The following is a 19602-nucleotide window of genomic DNA, read 5'->3' on the forward strand; positions in this document are numbered from 1 at the left end:
CTTATTGTAATTTATGATTACACTGATCCGACTTCAAAGATGGGTGTGTAAAAGAGTGTTAATGGGTAGAATACAGACAAAAGAATGATGATAGACATTTCTTACTTTGGGCAGATGTGTGAATGTCTTTTGGCTACAAATGGCACATGAGTGAATGGGCACTTAAGAGTATTTGAGTAGATTGGATTCTTTTTAGATTAATTTTTAAAAAAAAAATCACATGACATGTTATTAGGAAAAGTCTCTATGCAAACCATCCTACAAATTTAGGTCATATTTGCACCAGTTCGCAAATAACTGCACACCTATGTGTTCATGTTGACTGATCAATTGGGAATTAGCTGTCGGCCTCAAAGTAGGTGGAGCTCCAGGTCACACCTATTGATGATGTGGACCAATGGCAGTAAGAAGGTGTTTAGCAGCCAGTAAGAAGTTTTCCTGAAAGTTTGTGCTGGCGAGATGTTACAAACCACCGAAACAAACTCAAAAACACCTTCTTTTTTTGGCCAGATTTTGTTCTAAATACCGTCACACTCGTTCCTCCTTCGATTTCGTAGGAAGTGCGCTGGGGCCTTAACATGTATCGGCTTTTGGAGTGAGCAACTGTGGTGAACGTGCATGTGTGTGTTTAAAATGATGAGTGTTAACTACAGTAAACAGCCCATACAGTTGTGCTCAAAAGTTTTCATACCCTTGGAGAATTGGTAATATATGTACCATTTTTAAAGAAAACATGAGTGAGCAGCCAAAACACATTTCTTTTATTTCTTATGGGATTCATATTCATCTGTAGGTTATAACAGAATGGCACAATCATAAAACAAAACATGGCAACAAAGAAAAAAATGAAATTACCCCTGTTCAAAAGTCTGCATACCCTTAGTTCTTAATACTGTGTATTGCCCCCTTTAGCATCAATGACAGCGTGCAGTCTTTTGTAATAGTTGTCTGTGAGGCCTCAAGTTCTTGCAGGTGGTATAGCTGCCCATTCGTCTTGGCAAAATGCCTCCAGGTCATGCAAAGTCTTTGGTCGTCTTGCATGAACCGCGCGTTTGAGATCTCCCCAGAGTGGCTCGATGATATTAAGGTCAGGAGACTGTGATGGCCACTCCAGAACCTTCACCTTTTTCTGCTGTAACCACTGGAGGGTCAACTTGGCCTTGTGCTTAGGGTCATTGTCGTGCTGGAAAGTCCAAGAGCATCCCATGCGCAGCTTTCGTGCAGAAGAATGCAAATTGTCTGCCAATATTTTCTGATAACACGCTGCATTCGTATTGCCATCAATTTTCACAAGATTCCCGGTGCCTTTAGAGCTCACACACCCCCAAAATATCAGTGAGCCACCACCATACGTCACAGTGGGGATGGTATTCTTTTCACTATAGGCCTTGTTGACTCATTCATGACAGCATTTTCAAGGCTTTGGATATCTTTTTATATCCTTTTCCATCTTTATAAAGTTCCATTACCTTGTTACGCAGGTCTTTTGACAGTTCTTTTCTGCTCCCCATGGCTCAGTATCTAGCCTGCTCAGTGCATCCACGTGAGAGCTAACAAACTCATTGACTATTTATACACAGACACTAACTGCAATTTAAAAAGCCACAGGTGTGGGAAATTAACCTTTAATTGCCATTTAAACCTGTGTGTGTCACCTTGTGTGTCTGTAACAAGGCCAAACATTCAAGGGTATGTAAACTTTTGATCAGGGCAATTAGGGTGATTTCTGTTATCATTATGATTTAAAAAGGAGCCAAACAACTATGTGATAATAAATGGCTTCATATGATTATTATCCCTAAATAAAAGACAGTTTTTTTGCATGATCAGTCATATTTTCAAAATCAATGCCACAATTTCATAATTTCTGCCAGGGTATGCAAACTTCTGAGCACAATTGTACAGTGTAAGAAGGCGCAATGCTTTAATAAAGAGATTTTGGTTACTGGGCAGGAAAATGTCTCCCTTTCTTCTTCTGTTTTCTCCTACCCCTTCTAATTATCCTTTCCCTGCTCTGTCAGTGCAGTCCTCGCCTTTAGTCTCCTTTGAACAGTGCCCCTCCCGAGATGCTGAGTGGTATGTTCCTATCTACTACACACTGCTGCTCTGCCTCCCAGTTCGTCAGACAGCGGAGCACTCCGTGCAAGCTGTCTCCCTCCTCCACACATCACACTGAAGCATCACTGGCCGTGTGTAGGTGTGTGCAAGTGCGTATGCTTGTGTGTTACAGCAAGACTAAATGTGTGTGTGCATGTGGCTATAACCTTCCAGTGCTGTCCATCTAGATGTTCAGGATGTGTAGCAGGTGGTCTTTGCTCTGAACGGACCCCCTCTTTCACACAGAACCCCCTGCCCACTCTGGAACTCCCACTGCAAGACTCCTGGTCAGAGCCAGCAGTAGCTCCGGGATGTCTTCCCCAGGATCGGCCAGTGGCAGCAAGAGGAATTCCTGTAAGTGGTGACTCTCTCATGGTTTGTTTTATTGATGGTTGTTGAAGTGTGTTCGAGCAGCATTGACCCACAGTGCTTCTGTGCTTTTGCATGGGTTGTTTACAAATGAGTGTGCTGAAACAGAGCAGCTGTTGATCAGGATTTTAGATAGCAGTTCTGTAGCAGACTTGACTTATTTTATTCATATGTGGTTGGTGGAAATCATGGGTGATGTGCTAAAATGTCTCATTATTTCTTATGTTTTTGAATTACAAGGGCTGTCAATTTAATGCATTGTTTTAGTAGAATTGAATTGAATTGTATTTATATTCTGCTGGCTGATATGGAAGTCGACTTGAATGTCTACTGACACCTAGTGGTGAGGATGCAGCATCATTATAGATGCATTTCATTTTAAATTAGTGTAATCAGATTACAGTTGATTACACTGATTTTCAATTAATTACTTATTGTTGTACATTATTTAGGTTACACATATTTCTAAAATAATATTTATGTAGAATACATGTAAAACATGACTTATGTTCACATGTGCATGTGTTGCATTAGTGTGACAGCTAAAGAGTCACAAACGAGTCATTGTAAGGGAGAAACATGTGGTGCCAAGTGTATGATTTGAGTGTGACAGTGAAAAAGGAGGGTGTACAGACATTATTTTAAATTTGTTGAGTGATAAAACAAAAACCTTTCTGTAAAAAGTGTTTTAGAAAGTAACTTAAAAGTAAAGTAATTAGTAATGTGTAATGTAATTACTTTTACCATTAAGTAATTAGTAGTGTAATCTGATTACAATTTTAAAATAAGTACTTAGTAATTTGTAGTGGATACATTTTTCAGTAACTGACCCAAACACTGCACAGGACGCATTCTTGCATTCAAAAACAGTGGGACGGAGTGCAACAGAATGGAAGAGAATGCAGGGGTCTTGAGTTTTTCAAAGTTGAATTACATTTAACTTGACATGGTGTCTTAAAAATACTGTGATCATGCCGCGCGATGCGATGCTATGTCCAAAGATGGCCATCTGATATATGTGTACATAGACCAGCAATTAAATTATGCAGACAAAAACGCATTCTGTGTGTCCACCTTGGGCTGATTAACAAACTCGATTGCAAAAAGGATTGCAGTGTACAATGAATACGGAAACAAGTCAAAGAAAATATTGAGTTCAAAAGTCACTTTTTGAAATGTTTATTTAAAAATGTACTTTTCTGCAATTTAAATAATAATGTAAAGTCTTTGAATCATTGGTAACACACATTAATGTTCCCTATGTTAAGGGTTTACAGTATAAAGGATTTTATTAATGACTAATAATTAATTTACAAATGAATCAAACAAAATCTTAAAAAAAATACAATAAATATGTGTGGTTATAACAACATAAATAAAAAAGAGCAACTTTGACTACTTTCCGAGTCAATACTTACAGTAATGAATATGAACATATGAACACGAGGCAGACTGTATGAAATGACATAATTCCTCCTTTTAATCTCACTATAATTTTTGCAGCATTGTGACAGCATTGTGACATAAATCAATGTAATAGGGTTCAATGGAAAGGAGGAGGCGGGAGCCGGACGAAGCAAATGTTTTTAATAAACTTAAACACAAAGACACACAAACGTAAACGCATACAAGGCAGCTGCCTGTAGCTCTTTCTCTCTCTCGAACTGCCACATCTCGTTGCACTTATTCCCTCTCCTCTGCTGATTAGCCCGTTTGGGGGCCGGGCGTGTGTAGTCACGGCCCGGCACCACCCTCCTCCTTGTCACACTCCTCCTTCCTTTGCCTCAGGCCGGGATATCCCCGGCCCCGCCTGCTGGCAGGCCTTCCCTGCCTTCCACGACCTGGGAGGGAGACAAGGGGAGGGAAAGACAAAACAACAAAAAGAGGAGAGGGAAAGTCCAACGTGGAGCGACAGGGAGAGAGAGAGAGAGGAGAGAGAGGGAAAACGTACTCACTGGTTACTAACGTAACCGCTCCAGGCGGTTGGCAGCAAGCCCCTCCTCCCCTCGTGGACGGCGGCCGTTCTTCTGACTCCGCAGCATTTTGGCGGCGGGTAGGGAACTCCTCCGCCCCTGGCAGCAGCCCCACCGCTCCAGGCGGCCGGCAGTGAGCCCCTCCTCCCCTCGTGGATGGCGGCTGTTCCTCCGCATCCAGGTGGCCGGTAGCAACTCCTCTGTCCCCACGGCGGATGGCCGCGGATGGCTGCGGCTGCTCCTTTGGGGTGGATGATAGTGGCGAGGACTCTAAGATGGCGCAACGTAACAGGGTTCAGTGGAAAGGAGGACGCGGGAACCAGACGAAGCATCAAAGTAATGTTTTTAATAAACTTAAACACAAAGACACACAAACGTAAACGCATACAGGGCAGCTGCCTGTAGCTCTCTCTCGAACTGCCGCATCTCGTTGCACTTATCCCTCTCCTTGGCTGATTAGCCCGATTGGGGGCCATGCGTGCGTAGTCATGGCCCGGCTCCGCCCTCGTCCTTGTCACAATCATGAATTAGGGCATTTTATGTTTTTGATTAATATAAGTGTGAATAAATGTATTTAATAAGCATTCATAATATGTACGTTAAAATGCTCACTATTTGGCAGGTGTTGCAAGAAAGTCGACCTTTTTATTCATGTTGCTATAACCGCATATCAATGATTTATAATTTATAATATATTGGAAAAATGAATGTAAAGCATTACCGAATTCTCTTCATTTGGGGAGTTTTCTCAGCAAATATTGATACATGCAATTGTGTAATTAATTACATTTTTTAATCGATTGACAGCCCAATTAATTGCTGAATGTATTGTATAAAGATGATTCTTTTTTAAGAAGGACGAAAGATGAGAAATCTGGAGAAAAAAAGACCTCTTTGATGTGTCTTTTCTGTACTCAGCACATTTCTGTTTTAGTCCTAAAGCCACTGTTGCTACCTTCTCCAGCTGCTGCTCAAGCTGTGCCCAGTGCTGAAAAACGTTTGTTAATATTTAATTACATGTGAAGATTTTGGTGTGCCAGCGAATGGAAAATAGCAGCATCTATGAGTCAGTGTGAAGGCTGTGTGTGTGAGAGAGCAAATCCTCAGAGGACGAAATTGAGTACTGAGTATTGATGGAGCACCAAGACTATGATCACACACACACACATACATAAAGAAAACCTTGCAACTCTACATGTGAACAAGGCATGCAGGCTTTCCTGTGTGTTTTACTCTGTTGACTTTGCACATTGAATAGAACTGCTCAAGAGCAGTTGAAGTCTTGATCTTGTGATTATGAAATCCCCACCCATCCCCTCGTCCATCTCAGGATGTGATTTACCGTCAAGCCTTCAACGCTCAAAGCAAGGAAACATCATCCCAGCACACTTTTAATTACCCAACCTACCCGCTCCCTATGACCCTCAAACCACTCTGTTATCAAAACACTGTCACAGTGATGGCTTGTTATTTTGTCTCTACAATGTTTGGACACAGTAATTTTGCTATTAGATCATGGAGTTGATCCATTATTTTTTCTTTATGATCTTAACGACCACATGAAATGGTTTGATGAATACATTTTTTTCTTTTCTGTGTTGACATTGAAATAGGGAGTTATATCGGTATTGCTAGTAAGTAATATTGCTATTGCTAGTTTTGGTATGTTATATTACGGGGAGGGACATTTTCACAGACTGATAACACTGTGAATTCGGCAACAGTAGGTCAAAAGTATTGCTGCTGAAATCGGGCTGTGCTTTCACCACTGAGTTGTTAAAAATACAGTATGGGCACGTGTGAGCTCCAGTTTTCGGGTGAAATGTTCACAGGGTGGCACCAAAATCGAGTTGTGGTTTTAGATGTAATTAATGTAAAACGGTCAACAGGAATGCATATTTCACTAACCCTACTCTTAACCCAGACCCCAACCCTCAACCTAACCATCAGTGGAGTAAAAATTTAATTTTAGAGCGAAAATGCAACCTTTGAATTGTGCTCATCGTTGTTCATTTGAACGTGACTACTCCTGGTTTCCATGGGACCAGAACCCAGGTCTCAGAGGTTGTTCATGCAACACATTGTCAGTAGCACAGGAGGGAAATGTATTCACACTTGAATTGATGTAAAAGTATCTCTGTCAGTAATTTGGCAGAATATGGTTGATTTCAGGGTACATGAACTTTTGGAAGCAACATGTCGATTTCTTGTGTGATCGTGTTGTATTCTCATTCCAGAGAGCATTTTATTGGACAATTACTGTATTTTTGTACGCCTCTATGAAAAATAGGGATCATCAATAATTTCAGTCTATTTCTCAGAAACTAAAGTTGATCATTTTAAATATGAATCCTAAATGTGGAGTTTATTTTTTCAACTGTTAGGGCTAGGAGTACACACATAGATTGCCTTAAAGCTAACAGACATGGACGAAAAGCCACAAAACTCCAATTATGATTTCATGCGGTCTTTAAAGTCAATATGAAGTGCCATTCACAATCACATCCCATTGTACTTCCTTAATGTGACATTTTTTAGAGTGAAACAGGATATTCAATGACTATATAAAAAAAAAGAAGGTTGGGCAGGACTTGATTTTATCAGACTATTTAGCAGAGATGGGTCACTTCTATTAAAATAAATGGGAGAAATGGGAGCACTGCTCTAATCTCAGAGAGACTTTATTCTCCTCTCAGCCTGACCTCCCTGTTTTACTTCCTTTCATGCGTGTCTGCCAAGATCACTTGGTTTTACTTTAAAAATTAATTCAATTAAAATCAGCATGCGACAATAATGATTAGTGTCTTTTTATTGGGATCATTCAGTGTTTAAACACTATAATTATATAATTAGGTTGACAGTTGGAGACATGCATTGGATTTGGAGCCCTGTGCGTGTGCGTGTAAATTTACTAAATAATGATTTAGCTAAAACCTAAAAATGCCCAAATGTTTGGGTGAGGGTTAGGTTTAAAGGTAGGATAGGGGTTAGGGTATAAAGAATGTCGTTAGCTCAATATTAAAACAATAGAAGTCAATTAAGAGTCTCCATAATGATAGTAATCCCATCATGTGTGATTGTGTGTGTTAGATTGAACAAAAGGCAGCAAGGTAGAAGCTTGTTTAGAGTCTTGTTGTCATCAGTAGCACAAATTAAAATGAAAAACCAGATAAAAGGATCAAAGCTTTTCTTCATAAACAGGATTTACACATTGAGATTGTTTAATACGTACTGTATTAAATGGCTTTATGCACATCTATAGCTGTTATATCTTCTTTATCTAGTACAAATATCCTCTCTGGCCTTCAATATAATTTTATGAGCCACACAGTGTGCAGTGTTTTGTAAGTGACTGTCTTTAAATCACACAGATCACAGAGCAGGGATGACTCAGATCATTCAACAGCGGTTTGCCAGATCCGATCCGTTAAGTTATGTTGTCACATAACGAATGCGAAATAAATCAGATCTCATGCACTATTTTCTGTTTACAACAATAATCATGTGCAAAAATATCCAATCTGTGTCAGATGTGAGTAAAAATTTAGATTTTTTTGTGACAGTGTGAATGCAGAATAGTATGGTAATTTGCAAATCCAAAAATATCTCATGCAATTGCTATGTGAGCGACACAACTAGAATACTTCCATTATAAACAACAAAGCTGTCTATATTCCAAGTGTGTGACATTCCAAAGCGGGAGGGTGCAGGAAGGATCATCGTTGGCTCTCATGTTGCACTTTGTTCTCTACATGAACAGAGACTAACTACTTGTACTACATCACAACAGACAACAGTCATGTGTGGAATAGAGCACTGTCTGTCATGCTGAATTACACATACAGTAACTGGTCCAGGGAGGTTGGCACGGCAGCACGCTCTCATTTGGAGAGCACCTGGCTAAACAGGTGCTTCTACAGAAAACAAGCTTGTGCTGCTCAAACTACTTAACCTCAGTGTGAGCAGTGAAGTGTGCTGGGGGCTGAAGGGGTATGTAAACATTTTGGGGTAATGGACATGGCTAGTCGGAAAGAGAGCTTAAAATAAAAGAAGGTAAAAGAGAAAGATTTTTTTTTTAATGGAAGATCTCAGCTGCTACTAATTAGCAGGCAGTGGATATGGCTGAGAGGAGGACTTAGCAGGAAATTGTGGTGTATGTGTGTGTGTGTAACTGTTATGCTTTGGATGGAAAGAGGACGAAGACGGGAGTTGGGGTGAACCCAAGTGCAGTGCATTTAATGACAAAGCAAACAATATGCAAATCTACAAAGAAAACACTGAGCACTATTAAAGGTAAAACGAAGAAGAATAACAACAACAACTACTAATATATAAGGGATATTAGCAGTGCATTAAGGGATAGTGATCTGAGACGGGACTCGATAAGCATTGAGTGAATTAGGTGAGTTTGTATAAAGTCCTTGATGAGGTGATTGTGAACAAGTGTGGCTGATTAGAGTGCATGTGAACTAGAGCAGTATTTCTCAACCAGGGGTCTGCGGACCCTTAGTGGTCTGTGGCATAATTTCAGGGGTCCTTAGAAAAATTTTAAAAATATTTGAAAATCGCATTGTTGAGAGAGAGAGAAAAAAAAACAAAAAACAGATAAGATGCATCTGATCTGTGTATAAGTCGCACTGACAGAGATTACATAAGATCACATCTCCTGCTTCTCTTTATCCCTCTACCAGCTGATTGAGGCAACTCAGCAGCAGGCGTCCTTCCTTACGGCCCAGCCACGCCCTCCTCCTAGTCACATAACCCCAACGCCCGATTCAGGGAGCCATCTGGCCTGACTTAACCCCCCTTCCGGTCATTCCACCACTGGATGGTCTTCCCCGCCTCCTGGGAACATGAGCAGGGTGAGGGGAGGGAGAGGGGAGGGAGAAAGAGAGAGCGGGAGAGCCAGAGAGAGAGAGAGAGGGAAAAGGGAGGGGGGGAGTTCGGTTCCCAACCACGCCGCCAGTCGGTCCTCAGCCAGCTGCACAGCAGTCCTCAGCGATGCCGGGCGATGGCACTGGAGCCCTCAGCCATCCCTTTTGGCCGTCGGCTGGCACACTGCTTCAGAGCCACCGAGTCGAGCACTCCCTCTGCGTCGTGATCCTTCGTCAGCGGCAAGGGCTCCCTGGCGGCACATCTTCCTCCGACTTCCGGGTTTCGGCACCACAGTGGCAGACCTCTGCCTTCCCTATCGAAGTAGGAAGGGGGAACCGGGTGAACACTTCACATAGGACTTTCATGACAGTCTGTTTAACTTAAACACAACATAAGAATGCTTTTCAGCATACAGGAACGCCAGCACACAAACACACACAGCTCCGTGTGATGCTCACACCGTTGGCTGTCCTGGCCCAACGCAGAATGCACACATTTAGACGGCTGCATGCGCCTCTCTCTCTCTCTCCCCCTAACTGGTGTCTCCGGCTCCTTTTTATCCCTCTGCCAGCTGATTGAGGCAACTCAGTGGCAGGCGTCCATCCTTATGGCCTGGCCACACCCTCCTCCTCGTCACATCTATAAAGCTAAAAAAACTCTGAATAGGCTATTTTAAAACGCTACCGTCTCTATGACTGATGTTAATGTTTGTGCAGAAGCATATGTGTTTTGGTGTGCAGCATGTCTGACCGGCTTACTTCATTTACATTTCATCAAAATCAGGTTAAAAGTCAGGTTAATGTTTAATCTCTTTAAAATACTGATCAGTTACAAGAGAAATTTAAAGGTAATTTAAATTTGAATCCTTGTCGACAAATTAACAAACAAATGTAAGACAAATGGTAGGAAATTCAGTGTTATAATACTCTTTTGTTAATGAAATTTAATGTTTTGATTAAATTTGATATTGGATGAAAGTTAATGTCTTTTTTGTGATTAATGTAATTTTATTGCAATGAAAATATTGAAATGGTAATATAACAATATAATATAAATGTAAATGACGGTGCTAAATATACACTCACCGGCAACTTTACTAGGTACACCTGTACATCTATTTATTCATGCGATTATCTAATCAGCCAATCATGTGGCAGCAATGTAATGTATAATATAATGCAGATACGGGTCAGGAGCTTCAGTTAATGTTCACATCAACCATCAGAATGGAGAAATTTTTTTTTTGATCTCAGTGATTTAGACCGTGGAATGATTGTTGGTGCCAGACAGGGTGTCAGGGGGTCCTTGAGACTGATTTGAGATATGATGGGGGTCCAGTACTCAAAAAAGGTTGAGAACCACTGAACTAGAGCAGTTGATGGCTGGGGCGGTGGAGACTGAAGGGGGCGTGACAGTAACAGTTACAGCATGGGAGAGGATGTTTAATTCCATTTCTGTTGGACCCACACAGATGTATAGATATAACCGTAAGATAAATAACTGGTGAGGCATATCTGGTCAAGACTGGTCGTTATTTCATATAGGACTTTATCCAGTGACAGTGAAATGTAAAGGGGAGGAGATGGACCATTCGTGTAAATGAATGGGAGAAATCATAAGTCCTGCATTACAATAAAAGAGCCAATTGCCCTTTTGATAGAGGCATTGCAAAACACTCAATATAGTGGCTTTAGAAATACAGTTACATTTTATAGTTTAATCTCACAGTTAAAAGAGCCAATAGCATGTTTGTTTACTCTGGAATGTGGAAACTCATTAGCTGGACTAGCCTAGAAATTAGCATTTTTTGATGCATGATTTGAGCTGAAGAATTACAATTTATGATTCTGTTGTTGTCATATTTTATTCCTGATTTGAAATGTTATTTCATCATAATCTTTTCAAACAGTTTTAGAGATTTCAGTCTTTTCCTATTCAAGTAGATGGAAGCTATACTTATAGTACCAAAATTGCTCACAAATACGTAAACACTTACCATCAATTTGTCTGTGAAATTCTGAATTAAATGAATGTGCACCTATTTGTACAAATAGAGACATATTTGTGAATACAAAGTGTGGTGGAAATTCTGTAATAAAAATAAGTATTTAACGAACACACCTGCAGGCGGACTCAAAACCGTACAGAGAATTTTCTCTCAGGTAATGAGCAATGAAACCCCCAAACTCCCCAGCCTATATGGGCTCTAGGATGCAGCTGGGCTCAATCATCCTGCACCAATAACATGCTGACGCACACAGTATAATTTGTTTCATTCTGGGGTTAGCCACCCCCACCATTGTGACAGCTCTAACCTCCTCAACACTGTCTGTTTGAGTTACTTGTTAGAAAAGCACAAGGATGTGGGTGTAGCGCAAGACCACTCTTGTCTCCAGAAATGCAGAGTTAGTGTAGCTGTCACAGATACGTGTATTTTCTTTCTAAATATTTCAGTTACTTACTTTATGGAAAGGTATCTTGTTTATTATAAATGTTGTGTAATATTATGAATATTCATTTAGAAATTGTATATTTGAGTTGCATAATAATTGTGGTAATAGTGACACCTACAGGTGAACAAATGAGTAGTGTTAGTTTGAACCTGTTATGTGATCTGGCTAGCTGTGTGAATACCAGAACCACAAGGAGATGCACACAGACTAAAACGTGTATGATTAGAAAAATGTCTCCTGAATTTCTGATTGGAAGGCACACACGGTATGTTTGGTTATTTTTGGTTCTCGTTCGTTAATTTATAAGTTAATGTACTGTGTGTTGATGTTAGTTTAATAAGCTACCTCATGGACAGAAAACTCACTCACATTATGTATCTAAATGCAATTTGTATTTATTTTCAGTTTTTTCACGGTGTCCATATGGTGTTTATAATGTTGACTGTGCTGACCATTTGAAAGAAGACATTAAATATTAAGGCATCAGTTGAAGTGTGGTTTTTCTGATCAGAAGAAAATGTTCGGGAGCCGTTATAGTTAGTGAGTTTGAGGCAGAAACACAAAAACACAGTATGAGAGTATAAGTTTTCTTAATTCTTATTATGAATAAACATGTATATATATTGTAACATTTCTATTACAAAATGTAACACAATTTGTGTGTCTAACCAAAGAAACACATTTCAAATTGGTCTTGTGAAGCACTGAACGTGCATTTGTGGATTAAGTGACACATGTGCATACATTGACATGTTTTTGTGTCTATTCCGTTTTATTTATTTGAATTCTGAGACTTTTGTTTAGCTGTTTTTTACCATGGCCGACCCACTACCAATGAATAAGTCCTAAATTCATCCATAAGTGGGGTTACATCTACCCATCAATTTGGGAAAAATGTGTGTTATTAGCCTTAAATGTATTTTTATGTATTTTTTACTTGTGTCTGTGTAATTTATTATTAAATGAATGTGCAGCTATTTGTACAAATAGAGACATATTTGTGAATATAAATGTTCCCTTTTGTACAAATAAATCACAGTTTGTGTATGCAACCAAATGAAGATGTTCCAAATGAAACACAAAATGGTCTTGTGAAGGATCAAATGTGCATTTGTGGATCAAGTGACAAGCGTGCATTCATTGATGTATTTTGTGTGTTTTCTGTTTCATTCATTTGAATTTTAAGACTTCCTTTCCGCTGGTTTTGCCTTGCACGATCCATATGCAACTTTGTGTAATAAAAGCAGCTGCCATTAGATGCCGGTCTCATTATCATGCGGACCGTAGTTTATTCACAAGTTCACTCAGCATACGCGGTATACAATTGCCACTTCAAACAAACAGCTTCTCAGATCAGCAGAAAGAATCAAAGTTTTGTCTAGGATAATGTCCTGTCACATTGTAAAAGGCACAAAAAAGCCCATTTTAGAGTGTAAGTCATTTGTGTGACATGTCAGTAGCTTTCTAGCTAATAAGATTCCAACACCTGGACTTACATTCTATATCACGTTAACGGTATATATCACAATATGATGTTTTTTTCCTGGGGGAAAAAAAAGGTTAAATAACCATGTGATGGGGTGGGTGATATAAGCAATAAAGCATATGGTGTAGCAGCGGGGGCGTGGTCAAGCATCCATCCGGCGGGAAAGCGGTAAGGGCGCTTGCACCTGTGCTAGATTATGTGTAACAACTGTCTCTAATTCCAGTGAGCATGAGGAGAGCGGCATATAAGCAGCCACACCACCAGCAGAGAGAGAGAGAGAGAGAGTATGGCACAAGGAAGGCCACGGTGCTCCTGAAGCTGTTGCGTTTAATCTGTTGTGTTATGTGAAGCTAATGTGTTTAAAAGTCTACATGCCTGTGAAGCTGATGAGTTTGTAAAGTTGTGAAGTATTGAAGTGGCCGATTAAATGTCTTACCTGAGCCTGGAAAACCACTTCCCTGTGTTCTCCTTCCCTTCTTCTGTGAAGTTGTGTTACATATGGTAGGAGTATTTACATTTTTGGTCAATAATGATATGTATGATATGGAATACAGCCTACACATTTTGATGGAAGTGATTCAAAAACTTATGAATTTTTTTTTTTATTATTATTATTTAAAATGCTTCCCAATGTAACCTAATAGAAGACCTGTCATGTCCATTAAAATGAAAAACTTTATCAAAAAATAAATATAAAAAATAATATTTGATCTGCTTTATCTACTCTGCATTGCTTTTCAATACAAGCACAAATAGGCTTTTCTATTTGAATATAAGCAGTTGCTTTGATTCTGAAGCAAAGCCCTCAATCATGTATTTGTTTTGGATTTTGTCTTCCATTAGATACTGGAAACCATTTTGGTAACTATACAGTCTACTTGATATAAATGCACTGTTGACAAAGGTGTTATTATTAATTCCTGATGTAATTGCGATCGCTTCTTTCTCTGTGCTTGCTGGAGAACAGTCGGTAGGAAAGCTTGAAGGTGTCACAGGACTCTCATCCAATAACGCGAGACTGCACCTTTTAATGCAGAAATATATTCCTCCTGCATTTGACTTGTTTTGGAGTCGTCCTGCATTCTGTTTGTTCATCTATCTTCATGTTTGTTTGTTTATCTCTCTCACTATCAGTCTCACCTTCAGCCAAATGAAGCACTGCATGCACAGATATTTGCATACCACGATATAGAAACATTTATACCGATTTACACTTTATTTCTTTGCCACTTCGCCATTCTGCCCAGCCCTATTGGATACTACAACATTAAGAACTGTACTCATGCTTTGACTACACAAACAGATATTTCCCATTGTGTAGACAGGAATTTCAGTCTAGAAATTTAAGATTAAAATTAAAGTAGCAGACTCTAACGCTGTCCTGGAACAAAGACCAGGTTGGCCAGGTGTTGGAATCCTATTAGCTAGAATGTTACTGACATGTCACACAAACGTATTGTCACCATAACTTACACTCTGTAACAGAGATCGCATTCTCAGGGCAAACGGAGGAGTCAGGAGGCAGCGGAAACAGTCAATATGACTATTTTACTGCTTTTCAGCTTCGTTCACAAAACTGAGGGTACTCGGTGGCTGAATAATCACACACATACAAGTCAGTCAGTCTTGTTGCACACACAGGAAGTGTTTCTCTCTGGTCCCTCTCTTTCTGCCAATTGATGCTCTTTGTCGGCCTTTTCAGGTCTCCCACCATCACTATAACAAGAGACAGGTGTTAATGATAATGACAGCCCAGGTGACAAGCCTTACCACTCTCCCTCTCCTGCAGACAGACACAAGACCACGCCCCATCCCCACATTCCCCCACTGCCCGACTCAGGCTGGGGCAATATCCGGCCTGCCAACTCCTCCGCCCCCCCACATTTCTGGAGAGAAAGTCAGCCACAGCCATCTGTGCCCCCGGTCTGTGGATCACATCGAATTTTAACGGCTGAAATGCCTGGTACCAGTGGGTGACCCGTGCGTTGATGTCTTTCATGCGGTAGAGCCACTGGAGTGGGGCGTGATCTGAGCAGAGGGTGAAGGCCCGCCCCAGCAGTTAGTAGAGGAGAGTGAGGACAGCCCACTTGATCGCAAGACACTCCTTCTCGATGGACTGTACTTTGTCTCCCTCAAAGGAGCTTGTGACTTATGAACATTACCTGTCATTCCTCCCCTCCCACCTCCTGCGAGAGCACCGCCCCCAGCCCCCTGTAGGATGCATCCATCTGCAAAATAAAGGGGAGAGAGAAATTAGGAGTATGTAAATCGGCCCCCCACAAAGTGCGGACTTTACTTTTAGGAAAGCCTGTTGGCACGACTCTGTCCACTGGACCGGATTGGGGGCCCCCTTCTAGTAAGATCAGTCAATGAGCTGGTGACATCAGAGTAACTAGGCACAAACCTTCGGTAGTAGCCAGCCAGCCCCAGAAATTGTCTTACCTCCTTTTTGGTCTTGGGCCTCGGACAGGCCATGATTGCTGCGGTTTTGTTAACCTGTGGTTACACCTGCCCATGACCAAAGTGGAACCCCAGATACCAAACTTCCACCTGCCTAATTGCGCACTTATTCAGGCTGGCCGTGAGTCCCACCCATCGCAGCAACCTCAGGACAGCTCTCAGATGTTGCATGTGCCACCACTAGTCATTACTATATATAATAATATTATCTAAATATGCAGCGGCATATGCTGTATGCGGTCTGAGAATTTTGTCCATGAGACGCTTAAATGTGGCCGGGGCCCCGAACAAACCGAACGGAAGAGTCACAAACTGGTGTAAGCCGAATGGTGTGGAAAAAGCAGTTTTTTCTCAGGAGATTGGAGTTAAAGGGATCTGCCAGTAACCTTTGTTAAATCCAGTGTCGAATAAAATTAAGCCGCGCCCAACCGATCGAGCAACTTGCCAATCCGAGGCATTGTGTACGCATCAAATTTGGACACCGCATTCATTTTGCGATAGTCTACACAGAACCAGACCGTCCCATCACTCATAGGTACCAGAACCACCAGGCTGGCCCAATCACTGTGTGACTCTTCTATTACACCCATCTTGAGCATTGCCTCTAATTCTTCTTGAACAACCCTTTTCTTGTGTTCAGGAAGGTGATAGGGGCGGCTATGAACCACAACCCCCAGGGTGGTCTCGATATAGTGTTCTATGAGGTTTGTGTGATCGGGGAAAGGCGAGAACACATCTGCGAATTCCGCTTGCAACTTGGCCATGTCTGTGAGCTGCGATGGTGAGAGGTGGTCTCCACATGGGACCAGGGTGAATGAATTTGGTTTGAGAGTCACCTCCAGCCTGAGCTCCATCCTCTCTGGAACTGCTGTTGCCAAGGCCACAGGGACTGCCTTCCTCCATGATTTTAGGAGGTTGAGGTGGTAAATTTGACGTGCCCCGTCCCTGTCCGTTCACCTAACCTCATAATCGAGATCAGTTAGAGCTTGAGGTGGGCAGTATTACAAGCACTTTATCTCCCAGTGTGAATTCCTGTACTCGAGTGCCCTGTCATACAGTCGGCTTTGACGTCCCTGAGCTTGAAGCAAATTCTCCTGTGTTAATTGACCCAAAGTGTGGAGTTTTGCTCTAAGATCAAGAACGCACTGAATTTCATTTTACTGTTTGAAGGTCCCTCCTCCCAAGCTTCCCCCATCATGTCGAGCACGCCTTTCGGCCGATGCCCATACAGCAGCTCGAATGGAGAAAACCCTGTGGAGGCTTGTGGGACCTCTTGCACTGCAAATAACGGGTTCGAGCCACTTATCCCAATTTCTAGCATCCTCGTGTATGAACTTACGAATCATATTTTTTAAAGGTTTTATTAAATCGTTCCACTAACCCATCGTTTGTGGGTGGTAAACACTGGTGCGAATCGATTTAATACCTAACAACTCATACAGTTCACGTAGTGTTCATGACATAAATATAGTGCCTTGATCAGTGAGTATTTCTCTTGGAATTCCCACTCGGGAGATTATTCTGAATAGTGCCTCCGCAACACTATGTGCTGAGATGTTGCGCAGGGGCAGTGCTTCCGGATATCATGTTGCATAGTCCACCAGAACTAGTACAAAGCAATGCCTGCGTATGGTCCATTCTAAAGGCCCAACAAGGTCCATGCCAATTGTTTTGAAAGGGACCTCGATTAGTTGTAGAGGGCGTAATGATGCTTTTGGGGTGGCCGGTGGATTCACCATCTGACATTCATGGCATTCTGCACACCACTTGCGAAAAAAACAGGCCATTATTCGGTTAAGCATTTTCTCGTGACCTAGATGGCCAGCCATTGGATTATGGTGAGCTGCCTGGAAGAGGTTTCCCATTGGCTCTTCGTACTAATAATTGGGTTGTATTTTCTTTTGTTGAAGTGTCCTGGGTCACTCGATACAACCGATCTTTAATAATTGAAAATATGGGTATGTGAGTGTGATGTCAGGCTGGAGATGTTGACCATCGATGACTCTCACTTGGTCAAACGCGTGTTTGAGGGACTCATCATGTGACTGTTCTAGAGGGAAATCCCCCTCAGGGAACCCGCTGAGGACAGGTATTCCCCCTCTTGCTTCATCTTGACGCAGAGCAGACGTAGACGGCCCTGGCACTGCCTCCCCAGCATCGCACGTCACACAACGAGACAACATTTTACAGGACCCATCCACACATATTTCCCTTAATACTTTCCCGAAATCAGTGGATGGGTGAGGCGGAAATTAACTGCGGACTCTATGCTTTTTCCCCCTAAATAATATCTCAATGGGAACCACCAGATACCTGTGACTATCCACGTGTACACACCGCACACTCACCCATTTATTCATACCCAATGCCCCGCCTTGCACCAAGCGTTGGTGGATCGAGGTTTGGGTAAAACCTGAATCCACCAAAGCTTGATATGTATCCCCTTGTAAACTCACCGGTACCCGATACATCCCTGCCCGAACGGGGGCGGCCTGTGGAGAGTCAGGGATCTGGATCAGTGTCCCCACCTCCATTACTGGACACCCTTTGGTCGGGTGGCCATCTCCACACCTCGGCCATCTTTTCAAATAAGGCAAGGTAGGCCTCGAGATCATCACTCTGTCCCATCTTGATGAGGGTAACAGGGGTTGGGGGCTTCGGGGTTGCAGCTGCAGTCCCCTCTCTGGCGATCAGGCTCTGGAACACCCAACGATCCTCCGCTAGGGCCTGGAGCAGCAGTTGGAAACACTGTTCCTGCTCCAGGCATAAATCCATGAGGGCCTGATGTTGGTTCTGCTGGATGCTGGCGAGTAACTTGATTACTTCACCCAGTGGTGAAGGGTCCATGATGATGTTATCCTCCAAATCCCGGGTTTCGGCAACAGTGTGACAGAGATCGTATTCTCAGGGCAAATGGAGGATTCAGGAGGCAGCGGAAACAGTCAACATGAGTATTTTATTACTCTTCAGCTTTGTTCACAAAACTCAAACAAATAGGGCACTCAGTGGCCAAATAATCACACACAAACAAATCAATCAGTCTTGTTGCACACACAGGAAGAGTTTCTCTCTGGTCCCTCTCTTTCTGCCGACTGATGCTCTTTGTCTGTCTTTTCAGGTCTCCCTCTGCCATCACTATAACAAGAGACAGGTGTTAATGATAATGACAGCCCAGGTGACGAGCCTTACCACTCTCCCTCTCCCATAGACAGAAACACGGCCACGCTCTCATCCCTACACACTCTAAAATGGGCTTTTTTCACCTTGTACAATGTGACAGGACATTATCCTTGGTTGTATATGAGAAAAATTTAGACAAAACTTTGATTCTTTCTGCTGACCTCAGACATTGTTTGTTTTAAATGGCGCTTGTAAACTGAGCATACCATGGGTCAGCCATGGTAAAAACAGCAAAACAAAAGTCTCAAAATTCAAAGAAATAGAATAGACATAAAAACATATCAATAAATGCACGTCTGTCACTTGATCCACAAATGTACGTTCAGTGCTTCAAAAGGCCATTTTGTGTTTAATTTGGAACATGTTCCTTTGATTAGATATGCAAATTGTCTTACATTTATACAAAAGGGAACATTTGTATTCACACATATGTCTCTATTTGTACAAATAGGTGCACATTAATTTAATTCGGAATTTCGTAGACACAAGTTGAAAGGCATTTGTGTGTGGATAGTAAGATGCATGTATGACATTTATCGAATTGATGGATGTGTTTACGCATTTGTGAATAATTTTGATTCTATATTCATCCCATATTTAGCATGATTTATTTATTTTTTTCCCCCACCTGTATTCTGGTAGGTACCGCCTCCTCTGTTCAGATTGGCAACTAAGTGCTACTTACAAGCGGTCTGCGATTTAACAGTTA

At 41.7% G+C, this 19602-nt stretch overlaps 1 protein-coding gene across 3 annotated transcripts in view; it reads left to right on the forward strand.

Annotated features, from left to right (window-relative positions):
* The first annotated feature begins 2130 nt into the window (after nt 1–2130).
* Nucleotides 2131–19602, forward strand: part of dtnbp1b (dystrobrevin binding protein 1b) — a 70038-nt gene continuing 52566 nt past the window's right edge. Inside the window, exons 1-2 of one of the 3 annotated variants that reach the window (XM_051663524.1) lie at nt 2131–2197; nt 2344–2451. In XM_051663524.1, coding sequence (XP_051519484.1) covers nt 2409–2451 — 43 coding nt within the window. In that variant the 5' untranslated portion in view covers nt 2131–2197; nt 2344–2408. Of the gene's footprint in view, nt 2452–19602 lie in introns of all 3 variants that reach the window. The other 2 variants (XM_051663525.1, XM_051663526.1) reach the window with 2 other exon arrangements.

This window comes from Myxocyprinus asiaticus, chromosome 30 (genome assembly GCF_019703515.2).
Source record: "Myxocyprinus asiaticus isolate MX2 ecotype Aquarium Trade chromosome 30, UBuf_Myxa_2, whole genome shotgun sequence".
Classification (NCBI taxonomy): Eukaryota; Metazoa; Chordata; class Actinopteri; order Cypriniformes; family Catostomidae; genus Myxocyprinus; species Myxocyprinus asiaticus.